The sequence below is a fragment of the Trachurus trachurus genome (genome assembly GCF_905171665.1).
Source record: "Trachurus trachurus genome assembly, chromosome: 5".
Lineage (NCBI taxonomy): Eukaryota > Metazoa > Chordata > Actinopteri > Carangiformes > Carangidae > Trachurus > Trachurus trachurus.
The window spans coordinates 21,360,266-21,384,725 of NC_139896.1; the positions used below are offsets into that span (position 1 = coordinate 21,360,266).

General features: G+C 41.2%; 1 protein-coding gene across 2 annotated transcripts in view; it reads right to left on the bottom strand.

Moving 5' to 3' along the window:
- The window catches only part of LOC310985964 (semaphorin-3D), an 81,263-nt gene that overhangs the window by 39,956 nt on the left and 16,847 nt on the right, over positions 1 to 24,460 (bottom strand). The window contains exons 1-2 of one of the 2 annotated variants that reach the window (XM_083971649.1): positions 22,063 to 22,235; positions 7,190 to 7,433 (exon numbers count right to left, since the gene is read on the bottom strand). In XM_083971649.1, coding sequence (XP_083827775.1) covers positions 7,190 to 7,358 — 169 coding nt within the window. In that variant the 5' untranslated portion in view covers positions 7,359 to 7,433; positions 22,063 to 22,235. Of the gene's footprint in view, positions 1 to 7,189; positions 7,434 to 22,062; positions 22,236 to 24,460 lie in introns of those variants that run through there. The other variant, XM_083971648.1, reaches the window with a different exon arrangement.

Genomic DNA, 24,460 nt, shown 5'->3' on the forward strand with positions numbered 1-24,460 from the left:
GGACTGAACCTTACATGTACTACAGATGTGTGTGTATGAGGACAACTCTGCATGTGTGTGTGTGTGTGTAGGCAGCTGCCAAAATGATAATTGGATGTTTGTACGTACACCGTAAACCAGGTCATGTTTTTATATCTGTCTGCGTGACCAGCTATCAAAATAATGGCTGCATGTGTGTGTGTGTGTGTTTGAGAATGAGAGAGAGAGAGAGAGAGTGAGTGAGATAACACACACAGTTGGGCTCAATATTGTCACAGCTATCACTTTTAGGTGTGTGTGTGTGTGTGTGTGTGTGTGTGTGTGTGTGTGTGTGTGTGTGTGTGTGTGTGTGTGTGTGTGTGTGTGTGTGTGTGTGTGTGTGTGTGCGTATATGTGTTTAAAAAAAATTCCCATCCCAAATTTCCACATGAGCTCAGTGTGTTTTTGTTGGATTTTCTCCATGTGGGGGTCAAAAGGACGAACTCATGTCAGAGACTTTACTCTGAACTCTACTCAGTCGTCCATCCCAGAAACAATAAACCAGCTACACACACACACACACACACACTTATTCATATGCATTAGACTTTAGGAATAGTCAAAACACACAATCCACTTGTGTCTGTTCTCCAGCACTGACGTCTGAATCTGAAATGCCGTTTGGCGTTCGTTTCACTCGCCTTGAGCTCTGGGCGGGTGGAGCCCCGACACACACACACAGCAGCACAGCTTCACAACCACTGGAGAAGATCTGACAGGTGATATTTGTCTCAACTGGTCTCCTGCAGCACAACATGGTCCAACACATACAGACTGTGTGTCCCTCACTGGGGTGAAAACTTTACCTGTGGACTGTTTCTGACCCGCGGCTCTGTGGGAACGTGGTTTTACCGGCGGGGCAGAGACCAGACTGTGAGGTTAAATTCCACAGACCCGTCCCAGTGAGTTTTTCAGTAACTAATGTGATTTCAGGTAGAAAACAGAAATCAGGGACCCTTCTACCAAAATCCATAAGAGCAGGAAATCAAATGAAAGAAGCAGATGTGCCCGTCATGAGACACACATTAGGAAAATGAAAGCAGACAGTTGGATAAACTACATCTGTCAGGAAACTCTCTTTATTTGATTTGGCAGCTTCACGACTCAACTGAGGGCGACGAGCCTGTCAGTCTGTGAGTGTCAGAGCTGTAGTTTCATCTGCAGCAAAGGATGTTGGGAAATGTATTTCAGTTATTTTAGTGTGAGACCCGCAGCTACTGTCAGTCAGAGAAGCTGCATGTTTCCCTGTGAGGTCACAGTCGTATTTGTGATTTTTATATGGGAGGTTGACACGCAAAGAGCGTGTCTCTGTGTGTGTGTGAGCCAAGATCTGTGGGTGTCAACGTGTGTGAGACCAAAGCAGAGCTGATGAATGTTTGGCAGCGAGTGTTTTCCAAAAGCCAGGGAAATAATAGAGAGCAGACTGTACACACACACACACACACACACACACACACACACACACACACACACACACACACACACACACACACACACACACACACACACACACACACACACACACACACACACACACACACACACACACACACACACACACACACACACACACACACACACACACACACGCTTCAGGTAATGTTTTCAAACCGGTTATGTCCCTCCATCTTTTGTCTCGCACTCTATTTTTGTCCATTTACTTCTGGCCAATGAATTGCGCGCGCACACACTCGTGGTAAGGTTAAAGGCTAACAGAGTGTGTCTCCCTGCAGGATGAGGGCTGGTCTCTCTGGATTCCTGCTCAGGTCACACAATGGGTCAGCAGTGACGCACACGCTCTCACTTTGTGTGTGTTTGTGTGTGTGTGTGCTTGTATCTCTATCTTCATGAGGAACAGTTTGAGTTACAGACCGTACAGGGTGAGGACACTTTGGTTTGGCATTCGGTTGAGATGGCTGAGGTTAGAGTACGGGCGAGGGAATGCATTATACGTGTGTGTAAAAGTGTGTGTGTGTGTGAGTTTGTGTATGTGTGTGTGTGTGTGTGTGTGTGTGTGTGTGTGTGTGTGTGTGTGTGTGTGTGTGTGTGTGTGTGTGTGTGTGTGTGTGTGTGTGTGTGTTCACTGGCTCCTGGAGTTCCTGTCTGAGTATCTGCCTTATAAAATATTAACAGTCTCTTAACTGTTGATCCTGCAGCTACAAACGCAGCAAGAGAACCACGTCTTACTTCATTAACTGGTCGTCACGGTTTCACTTTACAGCCGTGGAAACCATGGTGCTGCTACTGTTGGACACACACACACACACACACACACACACACGGAAAAACAAAGTCACCTGCTCTGGAGGTAAAACAAGCGTCGGTAGAAAACTATAAATTAGTGCATTAGTCACACAATCTGATATGACATAAGTATATTTGTTGGAGCTGCTGTGAGCACGTAACTTCTCTGCTGCCGGTCTGAACTTGAGTGGACGATGTTTTCCAGGATTTCACTCTGGAAAAACCTCTTCAGCTGGAGCCAGTTACAGGATCCACTGAACGACCTGAGGCTGGAAATCCAACTGTTCAGGCAGAGCTCTGCTTCTGAGACAAAGCTGAACTCTAGGTGCTGTTTCCAGAGCTCTCAACCCTCGTCTCAAGGTTTTCATCAGTAAGGGATGTTAACTATTTAAAAAAATCTATATATTTCAGAAGTAATTTAAAAAGTTTGCTACATGGTCCAAGGGACAGCAAATCGACGAACTTCCAGAGGTTTGCCCATATCACTGGTGCCATCGGAGCAGGTTAAACTGGTCTATCATTTTATTTTGAGGTCTGAATAATGAAGAGACAAGTTTATGTTTAATACCCAGGGGGCAAAGCAAAAAAACGGACACGGAGCGTTGTAAAAGGTTTGACACCAGAAATGATATCTAGGAACTTCAAGGATTAAAACCTGGGTGGACAACCCGGTCAACTAGCTGCTGGAAAGATACAGGGGGCTAAAACCCCTTTCTGGGTTCATTTTGCTGGCGAAATGCTGTAAATGCAAATATTTAGGTACTACAATGGCATAAATAGTCATACAACTATAACATTTGGCAGAGAGTATCTTGACACATAGGGGGAGGCATGAAAAAAATATTCTGGGGTTTGTTGCAACTCAATTTTAAGATATCTCCCTCAACATCCCAAAAAAGACAAAAAAAAGTACTGTTCGCCTGACAAATTCTCATGAAAATTATTATTTTTCAGCACTTTATGGAGAATATCTATGCTTAACATGTATATAGAAAATTTCCTTAATTCATAAGCTTCCATTTGAAACCAAGATAGCCTTTCTATCTCAAAAGCCCCACTTGCTGTGGCCAACGGTCTTCTCTGTCTATCTGTTCACTTTGGGGAGACCAGAAATAGAATGGTTTCTGATCAGGCCAGTTAACATGTAGTTTTTCACAATAGGTGTTGCATTGTTTGGAGACAGCCTGTAGCTTTCCAGTAGCTAGTAGAAAGGCTATCTTGGACTCAAATGGAAGCTTATGAATTAAGGACATTTTCTATATATATGTTAAGCATAGATATTCTCCATAAAGTGCTGAAAAATAATAATTTTCATGAGAATTTGTCAGGCGTACAGTACTTTTTTTGGTCTTTTTTGGGATGTTGAGGGTGATATCTTAAAATTGAGTTGCAACAAACCCCAGAATCTTTTTTTCATGCCTCCCCCTATGTGTCAAGATACTCTCTGCCAAATGTTATAGTTGTATGACTATTTATGCCATTGTAGTACCTAAATATTTGCATTTACATCATTTCGCCAGCAAAATGACCCCAGAAAGGGGTTTTGGCCCCCTGTAGCTTTCCAGCAGCTAGTTGACCGGGTTGTCCACCCAGGTTTTAATCCTTGAAGTTCCTAGATATCATTTCTGGTGTCAAACCTTTTACAACGCTCCGTGTCCGTTTTTCAAAAAACTGGGATTTTGCCCCCTGGGTATAACCTGTCGTCTGAATTTGATCACATCTCATATGATTATTTCAGGATCAGAAATAATCATCATTACTCCCACTATTATTATTATTATCAATACTTCATTTGCACAATGATTTTCCTCATCTAACTGTACTACTGTACAGTACACCGCTGTACACCGCATACCTGTGGGTTCACTACAAGAAAGCAAGCATGAATAAATGACAGGTTGCGTATAATGATGCATTAAGAATCCTACTTAAAAGACCTCGATGGCTGAGTGCGAGCACAGTTTGTTTTTAACTTGTAATTAACTAGTAATTCTATTTTTAATATCAATGATGTAAATCTCTATCTCTATGTTTTAGCTCTATTCTCTTTTATCTTTTATCTATTATTATTATATTTATATATTATGTGTGTCTGTTGTTGTGTTATGTCCTGTTGTGTTATGTCTTGCAATGGACCTGGAGTCCGAAATAAAGATATACATAGTATATAGCTTCCAATAATTTGGATCTTATCATATTCTTTGCAAAGTATATCTGACGGCTGTAATCCCGTCACGTCAGCAGCAGCTCTTCCCCAAACCTCCTCCTCTTACTGTGACACAAACACGGCTTCACTAATTCCATTCATCCGTCCATGTATTCATCCATTCAGTCAGTCAGGCAGAGAAGCGCTCACTCTGCAAACATCTCACTTACAAACCCACAATGAAGCCAACCAGCCCGAACTAATGTCTGCTGGGCAGGAAACTGTTGTTGGCTTTGCTGGTGTTGTGGGTTGCCAGGAGAGAAGCAAGCATTTGGAAAAAAGAAAGTGTGTCAATGTGATTGGAAGTGGGCAAATGACTTCACTGCTGATTTTAAGTGCGTGTGAAGTGCTCTGCTCCTGTTGTGAAGAGCCCCATTTATTTTTTATTTTAGACTGTGTTGTGTTTTGTCTGAAATGAGAAAATAAAGGTTTAATGATGCAGACGAAATTGTTGTGTAAATCTAGTTTGGAAGTAACAGTCGCTCTAACAAGGACATAGTAGAAGTTTTCTAAAATATACATACCCAAAAGTAACACAAATATGTCAATATTCAAGATCCTCTTATCGGAGCTCTAGTAACAACAAGTCGGTGTCAGCCAGGCACAGGTGGGCGAGGCAACCGCTTTGTTGTGACATCATAAGGTCATCAAAGTTGGCTGTTTTAAGTTTGATAGTGATCTGTATTTCTATTTATTTATCTCCTGATCTTATCTTACGTTATCTTATCTTATGAATTAGCCTACATTAGCAAGAGTAAGTGAGAGTAAAAGGTTTTCATAGTTATCGAGTTAATTGGCCAGCCCCACTCTGAGGTTAATATGTAGCTCTAGGGCAGTTCAGAGTCGGATACATACCGTACATCCGTCCTCTATTTTGACACCAGCACACAGCAGGACGAGGATCCTCAGTGTACTAAGTAGATTTTGCCCGTTCTCCCGACCTTGGCTGAACTTTGCATGTTTCATTTGGCGAATACTTGTAATGAACTGCAGGAAGTTTCAACTATTTTGCTTCCATTAATGTAATTGTGGCTGTTTTTAAACATTTATAGGCACCCGGGCAGCATCGCCTCCTGTGTTCGTAATCTGTTAATCTCACATTTGATTCCTTCCTCCCGCTGCTCCCATGATACTTCACTGCTGAAAAATGCACTGTCCAGATTAATCAAGATGACAGAGCACAATGCTTTCTGAACCTCTGGAAACTGAAATGCAAGAGACATTTAACTTCATATTGGAAGACGTTACCACAGTTACAACATCCACCAGTTCACTTTGAACTGTATGAAGGAGACATTACTTCACTGATCTTTATGATACTGTTATAAAGTTTAATCCAAATAATACGTCCCCTGAGAAAATGACTTTACTGCTGAACTACACACAGACTCTGCTACAATCACACATCACAGCAGCAGCAGGGAAATAATCCAACACTTCACTTTCAGCACTCTCTTCATCCTGCTCTGACCGAGATCAGTCGTTCGCTGCAGTGTCACAAGTTGAGACGTTAACTGATCGGCTCTGAACCAACCAGGAAAGAGAGGAGGTAAAAATATGAAAGACACATGGTGAACAGACAGAGGGACGAGTTACTGGATTAGATTAGACAGACTCATTTCTCCTGCTGCTTTCTGCTTTAATCACCCAAAATAAAAGCACATGAGGCCAAATACAAACAACCTTGAAACCTCCACAAATCACTGACCAAAAATGATCTTAGACCCCTCCCCCCTCCCCCCTCCCAGAGGAAAACTGTGACGAATGACACCCGTGATTAATGTTGCTGTTTAAATGAGGCGGAAAACATGAAAACATGTATATGAGGCATAAAGAGTTTGAATGGGTGAAGTTACAGACGATAATAACACATTATCTGTGCAGAGAAAAATGTAACTAAATCTGTCAATGGTCTGTTTGGTGGTTTTAGTTTCAGCCACAGAAGAATCCACTTGAAAACTGAGTCAACATTTGGTTTCTATTGACTGGGATTCTACTTACAGTAGAGAACAGTTTTGTCCTCTCCTCTAACATGAAAATAATCTGATAATCACATCCAAAAACAAAAGTAAAATGCTGCCATTTCTTAAATCCAGGGGTCATTAAAATGACCATCTTTCTGCAGCTGCTGAGTGTTTATTAAATGTCAAAAAGAGTAATTGGTGCACAACTAAAATTAAAGTATGTGTGCAGGTTGGAAATGTTTGCATGTAAACATAGCCTACTTGGGGACGTCGGCTCTGTGATTATTATTACTATAATGTTGATTTATTTATCACAGTCTATTTTATGTGAGTGTGTTCTTTCTGTAAATTTTTCTCATACAAAACCTCCATTAATAAAAAAGTTACATAAAAGACAATAAAGAAATAGTTGACTAATAATTTGTGTATAAGATCACAATAAAACTTCTTCCTGAAGAGGCTGAAGTTTTTAAAGTTTGTTTATTGTAGCACGCAGTCAACTTGACACTAGCTGTGTCATCACAAATATTGGCACCTACATGTGTGAGACTGAACTCTGCACGCACCATTTCTTCTGCATTTGAGCACTGGCAAACATCTACAGCACGATTGGACTTGTTTCACTCCCACTGTCTAAACCTACAGTTTAATCTCAAATGTGCAACAGCAGGAACAATAAAAACATATATCTATGTAGACAAGGACTTAAACTACCAACACACTGTAGCTTCCACAGGATGGTATTTGTGTTTCCTACCTGAGTGGGAGAGCTGCAGTCGCGGGCCGGTCTGGCTGTAGCCTCGGGCCTCTGGAGCAGTGATGCCGGCTGCAGGCTGCAGCCACAGCAGCGGGACGAGACACAGCATCAGCATCTGAAGAGACTCCACTCCTCTGGTCCCGACTCCTCCTGCCGTCTTCTTCATCATTTTGTCTGATCGGTTACCTTGCGACAGAAAGAGAGAAGCAGGACGAAGCAGCTGCTCACATCAGTGTGGCTGCAGCTGAAAAAGAGAAAGAGAGAGTTAGGATGTAGCTCGTAGCATCGCTACATAAATACAACTTACAGAGCTGCTTTCATGGCTGGAGAAAATTGACCTGGATGCTCATTAGCTGTAGCCATGTGGCCTGCTGCTGCTGGTGTGCAATAAGAAATGATTAAATGAACTATGATGAGACAGAGCTGTTTATTGATGTGAGGACATGGCGCAGTAGTCAGACGTCCCAGATTCCACTGAATTAAACCATATATCAAATCATAAAAAGAATTTGAGATGTTGACTTTCACATTGAAAGGGACTTGACATTTACCAGCGTCTCTGTTTAATGAGATAACAATGGCTGGAGTTCTTTTGGCACACCGCAACAGTCCAACATCCAGAGGTCCTGTTTATGTTTTATATGAGCACATGCATTGTACTGTACCGTACGTGCACGCGCCTGCACTCAAAAAGAGTCAATGAGACAATCAGAGCTATAGAGAGCAGGACCAGAGCTCAGGTCAGGACGTGAATGAGTCAGATTTGCTGCAGAGAGACTTGAAGCCTGAAACCTTAATTTGTATCATGTGTAGTAAATAAAAGATTATGTAGTAATCAGACACCAGAATAAACCCAAAGCAACGTGACAAATGTGATACACACGCGTGATTCAATTCAAACTCTGAGCAATAATGGGACCAATACGCGGCTGGAAGATTAACGGCCACACATTCCCAACATGAAATCTAACTCAATCGCTGCACATTTACAACACAAACAAACCAAAGAACAGAGTTTTCCTCTTTTAGTGAGCAGACGGACACCTGAATAAATCTGTGGCCGACGGCAGCAGCTACACTGTGAGTGCAGCCACGATGAGGTGCATCTGTTAATGTGGGAATGGAGCTCACGAGGGAAACGGCTCCATTCATCATGTTGCAGTGTCACGGCCAACTTTAGGAGTTCAGACGGAGAAATTAAACTGGAAAGTACCTGCTGAGAGAGGGAGGCTAGCTTTAATGCTGTAGGACACATGGGAAATTTTAACCATTGTACTACTGACCCCCTCCGCTGCTGTTGGACCTAACATCTGTAACTTTATTTTTGTATTCAAAATGTATATCTTCATTATATATCTTTGTAAACATAGCCTGATAGGCTATAGTTAATCATAGTTTTTTGCTTTCATTATGGGTGGGAGAGAAAGCGAACTTTTGATCTTCTGCATTTACTGTAGACATAGCAGACATGACACTATAGTTGACTTTTTACTAAAACAGGAAGCAGAAGATAGAATAAATATGATTGCATTGGACCTTACTGTTGGAGATAAATATAACAGAGAAGTCTGAAGATGTGTGTTGGTTGTTTTGCATCTTTTTGTTGTTGTTTCATTTACTTTCCAACAATTACCTCCGTCTCAGGGGCCCCAGGATTACTGTAATATAGGGCCCCTGGATCAATGCAACACAAGGTTTAGTGGTGCTGCTTTAACTGAAGCCTGAGCGTGAAACGTTTTCAAGGTGGGACAGAAAAACGCTCACACGCACGGCTCCAGGGGAAAATGAGCGTGTTATCATATCATCGTTTATCATCATCTGTCATGGCTGCTGGCTGGTGAGCGTCTTGTCAGCAGGTTTTAAAGAGCTCAACAGGTCGGAGGGCCGCCTGCTGAGAGAGAAAACACAGTCCAGCTTCACCTTTTCATCTCACCTCAGAGCGACATCAAGACTATGGCTCCAAATGTGGAAGAAAACTCAATTCATGACAGCAGAAAGAATTCCCAGACAGATATGTACACAATATACAGTATATAGTGTGTATTTACTGTTTGTTTCCTGCTGCTCATCACGTCAAAATGTTTTGTCTTCACTGAGGAAGATGATGACAGGTTCAGTCTGTTTGAGTCAGTCAGTTATCCATCTAATCACAGCTTCAGGACACAGGCTTTTCAAATTAAAAGCATTGCCGCCTTAAATACAGGTGATGGCAGACAAACTGTCAAACAAAGTTAATTCAAAAACACATTCATGTGTCTTCGTGTCAGTTTGGGTTAGTTGATGACGAAGAAAAGACAAAGCTTATGAAATGTGTGTAACTATATGCGTGGTATAGTAATAAAACTATGAAGACAAAATTAAAGGGTGTGTTTTCTGGGCTTTGACAAAGAGAGTAAAGACAGAAAAAGTAGGAGGGGGAGTAAATGTGTGGGGGGTCTGAAGAGGAACAATCCAGCATATGTGCAGAGTAAATAACTTTAGATAAACAGTAGAAAACAACAGTACATCAGTCACTGGACAAACGAGATGACACGAATGATATTTCTTCTTTCTGTGGGTAAACAACAAAAAAATGTCATCAACTGAGGAAATATGTCACTGGTCCTCTTTTTTACTCAGAAAATGAAAATCTAATTGTAGAAGCAGGACAGTGCAGCGTTGTGTAACTTTGACAACATCGTGTGTTTCACATCACATCGTTCGTCCGTGGGTCACACTTGACTCGAGGAAACAACCTCCTCAGAGCTGTCGGCACGGAGACAGACGAGGGACAAACTGTCTCTTCCTCTCTGTTCATCTTATATACAGAGTGACTGTGTGTGTGTGTGTGTGTGTGTGTGTGTGTGTGTGTGTGTGTGTGTGTGTGTGTGTGTGTGTGTGTGTGTGTGTGTGTGTGCGTGCGTGTGAGTTTGCCCCGAGGAAACTTGGGTGTTAACAAAATTTTAAAATAAATCTCTGGAGGAAACTCATCGTCTGCTTCCTCTGTCTGTCAGTTTGATTTAGACACAAACACACATGCTCACATAAGCACATGCAAACCAGAGAGAGACAAACACCCAGAGCATCCTCTCACACACACACACACACACACACACACACACACACACACACACACACACACACACACACACACACACACACACACACACACACACACACACACACACACACACACACACACACACACACCACACCACACTGTACACACACACACTCCAATACAATGAGTTGGACAAACAAGTGAATTCAAAGACTAAAAATAAGCAGCTTGTTTACGTGGTGTTTTTGGTTCAGACAGATGTTAGTTTTAGTTTGCTGTTTTTAAACGCAGCACAGTCAGAAAGTCAATCAACTACACAACTGCTCATTTAATCCATTCAAGTACTGATAATCAATCAATCAATCAATGCGTGAGATTTTAGTGTTTAAATTCACAGAATAAACACTCTCCTACTCTTACAAGTAAGTTAGTTGCTCAAATGTCCAAAACTCTCGTATTTGGTCCTCTTACTTCTCAGTTGATCAGTTCACCTGATGATCATTATCTTAATTACTGTAATTAATTATTGTCTGTAAAATAAAACCAAAGGATGTGACGTTGCAGCAACAATTTTCAATTGATACATTTTTTAAATTAAAAATCACTTTATCATCTTGTCAACCAATCAAAAAGCTTCACACTAAAATCCTCATTCATTCACCTTCAGTTTTTGGTTTTTCTGATAAAGTTGACACACACACACACATACACACAGAGGGTCTGAGGTGGATGATATTGTTGAGGAGAGCGGTTCCCATGGTTATCAGCCAGACCCGTCTTTATTTTCTCTTCCTGTTGCTCGTGGGGGGTTGGTGCTAAACAATGAGTAAACAAAACAAGCGAGGTCACATCCAGGTTTTCAGACTCACTAAACACTTACAGTAATACATGAAGCTGGGAAATCACATGATCACATGATGTGTGTCCATCTGTTTTTTTCCTGCAGACGGAGGTGAGAAGGTAAAGTGAGACACAGACAGGCAACGAGAGGTTTGAGGTGAGGCGAGGCAGATGAAGACGGAGACTGTATCGCTCCGACCCTCTGACCTACATCCTCCAACACAACACTCGGCCTGAAATAGTTTCAGCTCTGAGTGTGAACTCTTTGTGTGAAGCTTCCGATGTAGCACAGGAGAAGGTTTGTTTAAATAAAGACTAAATGAAATGGATTTTTTTTCCAAAATATGGAAAAAAACTGGTTGAAAACAATTTGTTCTTCAAAAGAAAAGAAAGAAAAAGTTTCATGTTTGTCTGTTAACTGTGACATCCTGAGACAGACAATAACGTTTTCAGATTTGAGTTCATTTTGTTTCGTCTTCACTCTGAATGTTTCAGGTCTGTATTTCGTTTAGAGAAAGACGCTGCAGGTTGAAGCGCTCGCTGGCTCACCACTGCACGATGGGAGGCAGCAGTTGCTCCTGCTACAGTATCACCGACTGTACACACTGTGACCTTTGACCCTGTAAAATCAGAGCCTCTGAATAGTTCAGATGCTTGCTGTGACCTCTGGCTCCCTGGAGAATAAAACCCCGGCGTTTCTTGCTCCTGGTTGAGGAATTAAATGGTTTTATTATGTTTACAGGAGGACGAGGTGAAAATGTGGCCCGACCACTTAAAAAGAGAGAGAAGGGGGGGGCCGAGAAATCTCATTTTAACTGCTCTGCTGATTTATCAGACGAGAGGCCGAGTGGAGTCCGACTCCATTACTCCCAGGTTTCTTCTATTCTTTTATTTATCACTTAATGTTGTGGTATTTCCTTATCTTCCTTCCCCTCTTATCTTATCTTCATCTCTATTCCTCTTCCCCTCTTCCTCTCTTTTATTCCTCAGTAACCTCTCCCTCTCTCTCTGTGTGATGATCCTGAGTGTCGGTCGTCCGGAGGAGGTGACAGCTTTACAGCCTCTCTCTGCCAGTCGACTAATCCCCACCATGATTTAATAACCCTCCCTCCCTCCATCCGTTCCTCCCTCCGCTCATCCCTCCTGTCGTCTTATTACTTAAACATTAAGTCCAGGTATTATCGCTCTGTTTTTTAAAACCTTAATCCTCTATAGGTCTTCCTCTCTCGCTCTCCCATTTATTTCATGTCGTCTTTTCTCCACAAAGTCCCTAATCTAATCATTTTATCCCCCTTTTTCCTTCCTCTGCTAAAACTTGACAGTGATCTTTTCTTTTCTCTTCTGTCTTTAAAGCCTTTGTCAAAGTAATTGAGCTCTGATTTTTTCACAATCCCAACTTGACCCTAGGGCTCCAGCTCTGTCTTTATCTTTCATTACATTGTTTCCATCGATATAAAATGCATTTAAATAAGTTTTAAAGTTTTAAATGACAGTTTTGTGGCAGATCCTGTAAGCATCATGATAAACAGAAAAGCAACTTCATCATCTCAGTGATTAACCAACATGGACTCAAACAAACAGCTTCATTATTATCTATTTATGGAGTGGGGGGGATCATAATCCGGAGAAAAACTCATTCAATTTTGGGACAGTAGTCTAGTGCAGATTGTTTGACACTGGCTTTGTCTGAAGTTCAATCTCTCTAACCTTTGAGTTTCATTTTGGATTAGGTTCTACTTTGTTCAAGCATCTGTATTCTCTGAAGTTTGAAACAATCAATTTGGATTTATTTTCTATTTCTTTTTGTTACCGACAAACAGCACCTTCAGAGTTTTAAATAAAAAGAAAACTGGAACTGATCTGGGAATTACAGTTAGTGAAAAGCTAAACCTGGGAAAGATTTACTGGAGGTTGAATATAAAACTAAAAAAACAACAAAAAGCAACCCAGCAGTCTTTCTATTTTATTTATTTGCTGCTAACCTGCTGCCAGTGTCAGTGCCAGTGCCAGTTATCAGTCCATGGTCAGGGGAGTGTGTTTGCATCCGTGCCCAGAGAACAGGTGCATGGCTCAGGCAGAGGTTCTGCCCTGAGGCCCCTGGATCCAGTCGGCCCCCTGGTACCTGACTGTACAGCTGTGAAACACCTCCAATATTTATTTATCTGTGCAAGCGAACAGCTTAACAACATTCTTGGTTCAGTGAGCGAGTCTTTGAGGTCACACACACGCAGATCGTCTGTAACAGTAATGCTGTGCAGCAGGCGGCGATCTGATGAGTCAAACAGCCGAGCTTTATGAGCACACGTGGAATGTGAGCAGAGCTTTTAGCATCAGAGGAGCTGCAAGACACAAATACAAATCATCTGGATAAGATGCAATGTTACTCTTCTATTTCTACTATATTTCACAAATAAATTACAAAAAGGGCCGTGAAAATATCTGCAGGCTCCTCAATGATCGTTGGCAGAAAATACAGTTTTAACTCTATTACAGAAATAAACCTTCTGCCCATTTTCTTTGAAAAAGCACCATGAATATTGTGAAGTATCACGTTATTTTACTACAGTCTATAACAAAAACGTTGATAAAGGTCAGCAAAGTCTGAGAAATCAGAAAAAAACAGTAATAGAGTACTGTAGGAACTAAGAAATACAGTATGTTGAAAAATATGTAATTTATATAGAAGATTGGTTATGTTGTTCTGTGTTTGTTACATTTAAAAAAAAATAAAAAAGTGAAACATGTTGGACATTTTCAGGCCTAATTTCTTGGGAGGAGGGATACACACATTCCTGGTGAATATAGAGAACATGTGCAAACACTCAGGTGGATGGAAATGATAAAGGGAGAGCGTTAACTCGCAGTAAATCTGTCAGTGCATCAGTATTTCTCAGGCGTTGCAAGGGAGGAACAGATTCTTTCTCTTTCTCTTTCACACAACTGGTTTGGTTTAGTTTGTGGAGACGCTCTTGTTGCCAGGTGTCATGTAGTGATGTGTGGAGGTGAGAAGATTCACCAGGAAACACAGATGTTTAACAAAAGGCAAAAATGAAGAAATGAACACGTACAGTATTCCTACTGTTAACCTTTTGACCTTCATCTCTGATTGTAAACTTTTAGTTGATGCTAACCCTGCTAATGCTAAATGTGTTTCCATTGGATCTTGTGAGTTGTAATGATAACAACGTCTGAAGCAGCCTCATGTGTTAAGGTCTAAAGTTTTGTTGGTGTTGTTGTTTGAGGTGAGGTGAGTCAGATAAAGACGGAGACTGTATATCGCTCCGACCCTCTGACCTACTTCCTCCAACAAAACACTCGGCCTGAATAGTGAATAGTCATTCTTCCTTTGCCTCACATGGAAGACAGTTAGCGTTACAGTGTCTAGACGGTGCTGTTACTTAACGATAAACAATTATTCTCTATAGGTGTGTGCTGAAATTGTGGCTGAAATCCTCTAAATTATTAACACTAAAAAAAACATTGTTTGCAACTGCATTTCTGAAAGACACATTTAGGCATGTACGGAGATGTCATTTTTAGACTTCTTCAAAATCTCCTCCATCGTTTTTTTAATGCAACAACGCTGTAGTAAAAGTTTGATCGAGCGAAGCAAAGATCAACAGACCAAATTTCAGCCTCATCCTTTGTTTGCAGGATTTTTCCACAGAGTTGGAACCAAACAATGTAAAATATACGGCCACCTCAAGGGAAAGATTGTGGTTTGGGCCTCAAGACAAGTACTTAAATAAGTAGCCGACTTAATATTCAGGGAAAATATTATGTTGTATTATGTAAAATTACATATTATTACTTATTTCTCAAGAGGGAAGTTTAAATTTTCCCCAGATGAGGTATTTATTTGCTGTTTTGCCTCTGGTTGGTGGAACCAAGGAATTTTGAAGAACTTAAGTCACACAATTGTGTTAAATAGGCTATTTGATTTCTCACCTTCTCCTCTGAGAGACAGAGAAGAGGTGGAACAGAATAAATTCAAAAAATATATCTGGAGCAGGAAATGACTATGTCTACTCAGGGATCAGTAAAATCCACCTTGTGTGTTTCAGGTGAAAACAGATGGACATTAGAAAAATGTATGGTGGTTGAGGGACGTTTGTAAACCCACTGGTATCACTATTATACAGTTAGCGCAGCCTGCTTAAGTCATAATAAATGTGAATGAGTCAGTTTGTTTCTCTCCAAGGAGGAAATGATTGCAGCATTCCTGACTCACATTCAAACACATAAAAAGCTCATTTGGATGGAATTTACAGCAGAAATAGAAATAAATTCAGCCAAGGATCGGCCATCATAAGACGGGACCTACAGGGGATGCAGTCCTGTTGCCCATATACATATACAGTATGTATATAGTATGTTTGTGTGTTTGTGTGTCTAATTAATGATAGGTTACTGGCATAAAATTTAAAGCACAGACTTTTACAATAAGATTCTTCATGATGTTTCTGAGACTCCACTTCAGGTGAGTTATAATGATTAATTTTACCTTCATTTACTCAGGTGAATCACATTGAAACATAAATCTCATTTCAAAGAAAAAATATAATAGAAACCATTCCTGTACAGTTTATTTCAGTGGAGTCTGCTCTAACAGTGAGTCACCCCCAGCAATAGAAGATTACTCAGAGATTTTAATATGTTGGTGTTTCATTCCCAAGTTGCACTCTGCACCGTGTCAAAACACGTCTAGTCAAATTATTTCATTTTACAACTTATCCTCATGTGGTGAGAGGGGACCAGATATTGCATCAAACTGAAAACACGCTCGCCAAACTACGCTGGATAATTTGATCATTGTTTTGTTTTGGGTGTTGATGGTTTTATTCGCAGGCCCTCAGGATCACAGGGATCAAACCTTCAGCCCTGTTCACGGCCCTGAGACTCGACTTCAGTCACAGTGGAAGACGTCAGACTCTCCACAGGAAAGCAAAACAAAATTCTTGAATCGAGAACAACAGTGCGAGTGAGGATGGAGTTTTCCAAAGCTTCTCCTCTGAATCTGAACAAATATGAAACTTGAAAGATGATCGTGACAAATTGGATGGTTTTTAGTTTCCCGCAGGATACAGATAGATGATCGATGTTTTCTGAACGAAGCTCTGAGGTTTGTAATCAGCACTGAGCTCAGAGCGCAAAGGTAAAGAGAGAAATAGTGAAACTTTCAGAGGAAGGTGGAGGTCCACGAGGAGATCAGACGCATGTCTGTGCATTTATAAAGATCTGTTTTCATATCTGTGGGTCGTGTTTCCAGTCGTCATGGCGGACTCTGAGGAGACGTGTCCTTCAGACTCTTTGGCTTATGTAGGTCAGCAGGGAGGCTGCTGCTTTCTAATATTTCACTGCTTGTGTTTCAGCTTCAGTTTAAATAGATTGCATTATTTTTCAGCTCCTACTACTGACACTTAAAAGTTAACAGAAGCTGTAGGTTCTTAATGGTCCTATGCTGTATAAAGTGAGGTTTTGTATCATTTTTGATTATAAAGCAAGTCCAGACTCTATTTACCTGGAGGTGAGATGTTTTTGGTATTAAAAACTACAAATGGATCTTCTAATAGATTTAAGTACCTCAAATAAAGCACCAAAGTGTAAAGTACTTGACCTTCAACACAAATTAACATAAACACATGGTTGTTTAACTTTGGTAAAGACACAGGTTTGAAATCTAAATCCAGGTACAGCAGAAGATGATCATTCACACTGGAATAAAGAGCTTTGGGCAGCAGGTTTTAAAGATGAACATGACACACAATGCGAGACAGAGGATGGAGAGCAGCACTAGGACCTCCGTTCTCTGTCCTGAACCTGCCTCAGTTTGACCCAAAGTCAACTTTTCATCATCCCACAGTCCACTGAGCTGCAACAACACTGTTCAGCTCCATCATTCCCAAGTTCATAAAACCACCTCACACGAGCAGATCAAAGAAGAGCCGTGGGTTTCACTCTCTGATGAAAAGGCTTCGCGGCCGAGTGAGAGGCACGCCCGAGACAAGTGCGCGTCTTGTTTTTCCAGAGAGATGACCAGAGCCCCGAGTCAAGACAAACAAACAGCGTTGTGGGAACTGAGCCGCACTGTACGAGGCAGGAAATCTGTGCCTGTCTGACTCTGATCACTGCTTCTATCTGTCCACGGCCTCAAGGAAATATTCGCCCTCTCTGGAGGTTTCTGGGAAGAGGAAAAGAGCTGATGTCATCCACTTCCAGATGGCAGCATTAGGAAAGAGAAGAATAGGAAACGGGCCCCTTGATTCTTACACAACTACCACATCCTTCAAGTTACTCATATATACTTCAACCACACACCTGCAGTGTGTTGTTCCCTTTTCAAACAGGCCTCAGTTTGCTTGTTGAGACACTTGTCACACATAGATGCAGAAACTTTAGCAGCCAAAAAAACTATTCTATTTTAATCAGTGTGTGCTGAAGGTCAGGGTACATCTGTCCTGATTTAAACGAAGAGCAGATAGTAGCTAACGTAGATCATGATGTAGGCTAAAACATGGTTTAATCTAAAGGAACATTGTATTCAGATCATTTTGTCAGAGCGTGACAACAAATCACTTGACGTGATTCAAACAAGGGATTTAATTTGCTCGCTTGACTGATATAGAGTCTTTAAGGTGGATTCATCCTATTTCTATGCTTCCTGGGGATTAAGTCTACTTTGTGTTTGGTGCTAATTAGAAAATAATAGGCTACAGTAGGATACTGACATGCTAGAAGATGATGACGAGCCACCTACTAATGTTAGCATTTACCTAGACTCCATTTACAAAACATTAGCATGCTGCAATGCTACAACAAGACAGTGAACCTTATTAACATTGATAAACATCAATACTATTGTTATTATTTATCTCCACTCAATAGCTGGCCACTAAGGCTTTGTCCACAATACATTTATTTTGAAATGAAAACAATCTGTATCTCTGGGACAGCAGAATTTGTAATTAATAATTTGTCATCATCATAACTTCAGCCTGATTATCTTAAAAAATCTATTCACTAATTGTAGTTCTAAAAATCTTACGACATTTTCTTGGTTTTTAAACAGCTTTATCATTAAGTGTAAACTCATATTCAAAGACATGTTAGGTTTCTTCAAACCATCACCATGTAATCCATATTTCACAATTAACAATGGAAGACATCAGTCTGTGTGCTGTGACAGACATATGAGCTGGTGGAGATCAAATACAGAGCTAAAACAGTGAAAATAATGAACTTACTGTAGATTCACTTCTGGGACACAAAATAGTCTCTAAATGAATGACGGCAGCATTTATCTAAGAATTCATTTAAAAGTTGATGTCATTGTTGCGATTGACAGCTTGGATTTCTTTCATCTTGTGTAACAGTTGAACAGAGTCCCTGAGTGAGGCATTCGGCTGCTCATTATCAAACCTCCTGAGTCTGACGTGTTGATGCTACAGGTGCAGTGTGGCCCTGTTCTTTTCTTTTAACACTTTGTTCCTGTCCTTTCTTTTCATTCTTCCTTTTCATCAACACGGGAACGAAGCCGTTCCTGGAAGAAGCCCAGAAGGAAACGGTTGCTTATTGTTAGAGTGAGGGACCAACATCATTAGGCTGCGCACATTGAGTCGCTGGGACCCCAGCTCAGGGAAACCAGAGACCTGCGAGTGTGAGTGTGTCTGTGTGTGAGTCTGAGTGTGTCTGTGTGTGAGTCTGAGCGTGCGTGTGTGTGTGTGTGTGTGTGTGTGTGTGTGTGTGTGTGTGTGTGTGTGTGTGTGTGTGTGTGTGTGTGTGTGTGTGTGTATGTGTGTGTGTGTTCATATAATCACTCATGTGCTGTATGAGTGATGTATGGGCACTGCCTGGGTAGATAGATGGCTGCTTTTATGCATCCGCCCCAGCCTTTGGGGTCTGGGGAAGGGTGGAGTAAAAAGAGCCGACCAGCTGGAACCCACAGTTTGTTATTGCCTCAACAAACTCCAGGCTGGGAGATTTGATTGAGCAAGTGAAAAAAAAAAAAACTCCAGACAACCTGCAGCTACATATTTAGTCAAATCAGTCATATCCAAACTTGAGTCTGAAGTGAGCAGGGTCTCTGCAGGGCTCCTGGCAGCTTTAAAATGCAGATTTTAAAATATCAGATGTGTTATTGTATGAGGTGATTATGAGTCGGTTCAGACTGAATTCAAACCTCATGGTGTTATTGTCATTATTGCAGTAAAACTTGGCCACACATTCATCCCCTGTTGGCGCACAAAGCTGCAGTGCAAGTAATCAGATGTTTGTCATACATGTTGCTGTTGCCTTGTTCAGATTGTTGTATTAATAACAGCCAGGACATCCTTGAAAAAGAGATTGTTAAATCTCAATGGATCCTTCCTGGATAAATAAAGGTTAAATAAAAAAAAATTTAAATTAATAACAGTCAAACCTCAGCTCAACATCTTGTGTTTTTCTTTTTCATGTGGATTTAATCACTGAAAACTGGGGACAAGCTTTAGCATTATATCAAACTCATATGTTTTCTAAGCTGCAACTCTTTAATTCATGTTCTGTTGCTCTTTACTTCTAAAAAGAAAGGGAGGGCAGATGAAGAAGAAGTTTCATGAGCGATTTGACACAGTTGGAGCTTTGTGAGTTCAGGTATTCACCAGATAAGAAACAAATCCAGCATGTAACTGGCTTCTTGAACACATCCTCACCGGTACTAAATTCAAACACAAGAATCCCCCTATAGCTGGATCGTGACAGTGAAATGCCCGTTTAACGGCCATTATCGGCCCCAGCCCTGCATTGACATACTGCAATAACAGAGGAGTCCATATGTCGGTGTGAGCGGTCGGTAAGTCTTCAGCTGAAGCTCATAACAGACTGAAATTCCAATCAGTCTGATGGGACCTGTAAAGGCCGGTATGCAGGGAAGGTGAGAAAAAAAATCTTAATTTACAAGCTACTGTGGCGTCCGCACAGAGATAAGACTGTTTGATTTAGAGCAAACATACTGTATATTTTGGTTTAAGTGCTGAGAGAAAATAGTTCGAAATGAGGCTTTAAGAAACATTTGCAACTTTAAAATGTGTTGAGTTTGTTTCTTTGTTCTTTGTACTTCTTTTTGTACTTTGTTCTCTGTAATTGCAATCATAAGATTCTTAAATATTTTTAACATGATCAAGCTTCTCATTTCAAGTCTGACAGTAAATGTTCATGATTCAAGCTGAGAATATTTCCACCATGCCTGTGATGAATAATCAGAACAAGAACAATCACCTTTCTCATTATAAATTGAAAACTCATGATAACAACAAACACAATATTGACTCACCACAAGGTTTGTGGTTTGATCCACAGCTTCTCATACTGTCCACCGGCAAAGTGTCCTTAAGCAAGACAGTAGCAAGAGCTGCCCCTGATGGACAGACTTACAGAGTCAATGGTGTCTGAATGTCAATGTCAGATGCAATTGTGACTTTTTCTCCATGAAGATTTCTGAGTTTTTACTGATGAAGAAATGTCCAAGCAGAGTGTGAACACCTGCTATGGACTTGAGGGTCGGCGGTGTCTGCAGCCAACGTAGACAACAACATGCTCACAACTCCCTAACAATTACAATGTAAACCTGCAGATGTTTACAGTGCTTACATGTTCTCCATCTTAGGTTAGCATATTAGCATGAAAATCAGCACTAATCATCACAAAGAGTGGCTGATGTGACGTTATTCAGTTTCATTAAAACACCAACATATTTTTTTTTTATCTCAACACGTATCTGACCCCTTTGAGATGCAAGATCTCTTTCACAGGGGTGACTTGGCCGAAAGGGCAATATAGTAGACATCACGCAATCAGAAGAAAAAGGTTAAAAACAAAACAGCAACTTGTGCAAATGTCACAGACTCTAGATGAAACGTTACAGATCACTTAAGTTATTAGATTTCATCATCTGGCACCATGAGTCTGTACCCAGTTACACCACAGAGAATCCATTGTTTCAGAGCCTTTAACTCAAAACCACAAAATCCCGTCTCATGGTGACGACAGCGGAAACGTTAGGAGATCAAAAATGAAAAGAGAGAATACAGCAGCTCTGAAGCGTCTGTACAAACTATTATGGAAATCCTTCTGGTGGAATCTGGACTTTGGTCCAAACGGGTGGATGGACCGACTCAGGGACACGCCCGTCCTCAGAGCCAGGAATTTATCATGGATAAATAATAAAATAAAAAAAACCCACAGCAGTCGAGAGAAAGCACCACAATTTTAAGTACACACATGCCACCCACTGAACTAACACACACCCTACTAATGCACACACACACTCACAGCTTTTAGATTGACACACAGAGAGTGAGACAGAAAGTAGTCCCCCCTCATTAGGCGTCTTAGCAAGCGCTGAAAAGAGCGTCTATTCACCGGACCTGGTGGGAACACTGGGACCAGCCGAGCAAAAAAACAACCAACCAGCCGGGAGGCAGCCCCACACACACACACACACACACACACACACACACACACACACACACACACACACACACACACACACACACACACACACACACACACACACACACACACACACACACACACACACACACACACACACACACACACACACACACACACACACACACACACACACACACACACACACACACACACTTCTCCTCACGCAGAGACAAAGACAAAGAGCTGAATGCATGTGAGGCTTAAATTTCAACACTTGTGTCCCCCTCAGTTTTTCCTCAATTCTCCTCCTCTTCTTCTTCATCCTCATCTTCATCCCCCTCCTCCATCTCTGTGTTTTCTAAAGAGAGAAGTCATCTTAAAGAAAAGCCGTCTAAATTCCTCCTGACAGCTGTCACGCTGACCACGAGCGGCTCAAACCCCCATCAGCCAGCCACCAGCTCAGACTCTCACAAAAAAACTTTAGCAGCTTTGGCAAATAAAGAGGAAAAATAAATGAAAGCACAGGGAGGAATCTGTCCCACTTTGTTTTTGGAAAACTCACCGACATCTTCATCACAGAAACACATTTTGAAGAAGTTCAAGCTGCAGCCAAATACCTCAGAAAGAGGATACACTTACTTATTTTCTGGTCATGCTTCAGGTGATGGAGGGAGGACAAACTTTCTGTTTACTGAATAAAGACTTAAAAATTGCTCCATTACAATGATGTTTCATATACAGTATGTGCTGGTGTGTGTGTAATGTGTATGCGTGTGTGTATGGGTGGTTGCTCTTTTAAACAATGGTTTCTATTGGGGGAAATGAAGTGCAGGGTGCTCAGTGGATGTGCATCATTGTATTCTCCGTCGACGTGGCCCAGTTTCTCAGAAAGCGACAATCACATCATCTCTTACCATCAGGAGGTTGAACTGGTTTCCTATTGTAAAAAAATAAATGTATGGACTTATAGTGGTTTCTATGGTGCAGGGTGGGTTTTCACCATCATACTCTAACCTGTATCTGTACGCGACGTGTGGTTGAATTGTCTGGAGCCTCAGCATTAAACTTTGCTGGCAGGTCTCGTGCTGACCCCACCCTGCCTCCACCCTCACCCTCGCTCCATTGTGTGTTTCAGTCCTGTGGCCACCACGTTCCCATTGTTGGGCTACTCCAGGGATTTGGTATCGCAGCCATGTGAGTCAATGAAGCAGCAGAGTCTGAGATATCTTCACTTTCTGTCCTGAAAAGAAACTGGAAGCTGCAGCTGGAGTTTGTGACTCAGTGTCTGTTGTAAACTTTTTTTAATAACAAAGGTCTGTGTTATTTAAAAGGTGGAGATGTATAACATTTGTTCCAATTTAATTAATCACAATTAACTCACAGCACCACAGTGAACGGGGGTTTACTGCCCGGGGGTTTTGCTCAGTCACTAATCCCTGATAAATGTGTTTATATGATGAGTTTGACTGAAAATGGTTTCTCAAGGTCAGTAAAAACTTCTTCAGTCAAGAGTCCATATATTGTCCTTTTGTCTTTTACACGAAAACTTTTTCAGACAAAATTCAGGTGTAACAGTGTAAACAGTGTAAACAATCTCTAATGAACCTGTTTTAGGTTTAGAAGCAGTTTGGACCGACCACAAACATTCAGTGGTTAAGGAAACAAGTGATGACTTCCTTATACAGAATAAATCAAAAAGTAATGAAAGATTTCTTGAAAAATGTAATGAATAAATGACTAAATCATACAAGAGAAGAGTTTTCATCTGACTGCAGTGGGTTTTATAAGTAATGAGTGATCTACTTGGGCAGATGCCAGTGAATCAGCCCAACTTCAGTTTGTACAGTCAAATAAAACCTTCACACGCCGGGAAGCTCCCAAATAGGCTGCACAGACACACAACAGGCTGCAGTGTGTGTGTGTGTGTGTTAGTGTGTATCTACAGTGTGAATCTCTCCTGCAATGATAAGGTATAAGAGGAGGAGAGATAATCTACTCCCACTGTCTCCATATCTCCCATTGCTCTGACACTGGGCCCAAACATTACCAGCTACACCCTGCACTCCTCCACACACAGCTGGACAACACACACACACACACACACACACACACACACACACACACACACACACACACACACACACACACACACACACACACACACACACACACACACACACACACACACACACACACACACACACACACACACACACACACACACACACACACACACACACACACATCGAAGGTAAGTAGTCTAAGATGCAAATATATTATTCATACACAACCTCACTGATATGATGCCTGAATAAATAATTACACAAACACAAACACTTTAATCAGACACACCTATGTTATAATCTGCACATTTAAAGGTGCATCATGCAATTTCCATGTAATCAAGTGACTTCCAGTTCAGAGGAAATGTTGCTTATATCACTGAAACCACTGAGAGTCAACACCACAGTGTGTGTTTGTAGCACTACACTGTGTTTATTTCATTGTTTTGGCTCCTCAGACCAGTAAAATTGACTTCAGTGCTGCTTCATAATAAAACCACAGGCAGCTGCTGGAACGGGAGCGACTACTGCAAACACTGCCCGGCACAAAGTGGCAGAGACCCAGCAGGTAATTATTCAAACACTCCCGTTTGATACAACCAAGGCCAGAGTCATAGATTATCATCTTCTATTGCAACAAGAAGCTGGAGTTCAGGTTTTTGTGCTGTAAAGTTCCTTAAAGTTATAAAGTCATAATATAAATATATGTAGTCCTAACTTATCTGTCTGAAAGCAGCACATACACATCTACACACAGGAATACACAATGTGTTGTGTGTTTGATCTACGCGCGCGTGTGTGCCCGTCCACACAACATGAAAACACTTCCTGTCCTTTACAACTTGAACTTGTACTTTTAAACAAACATACAGATACTTTGCTTCTCCCAGAGAAACT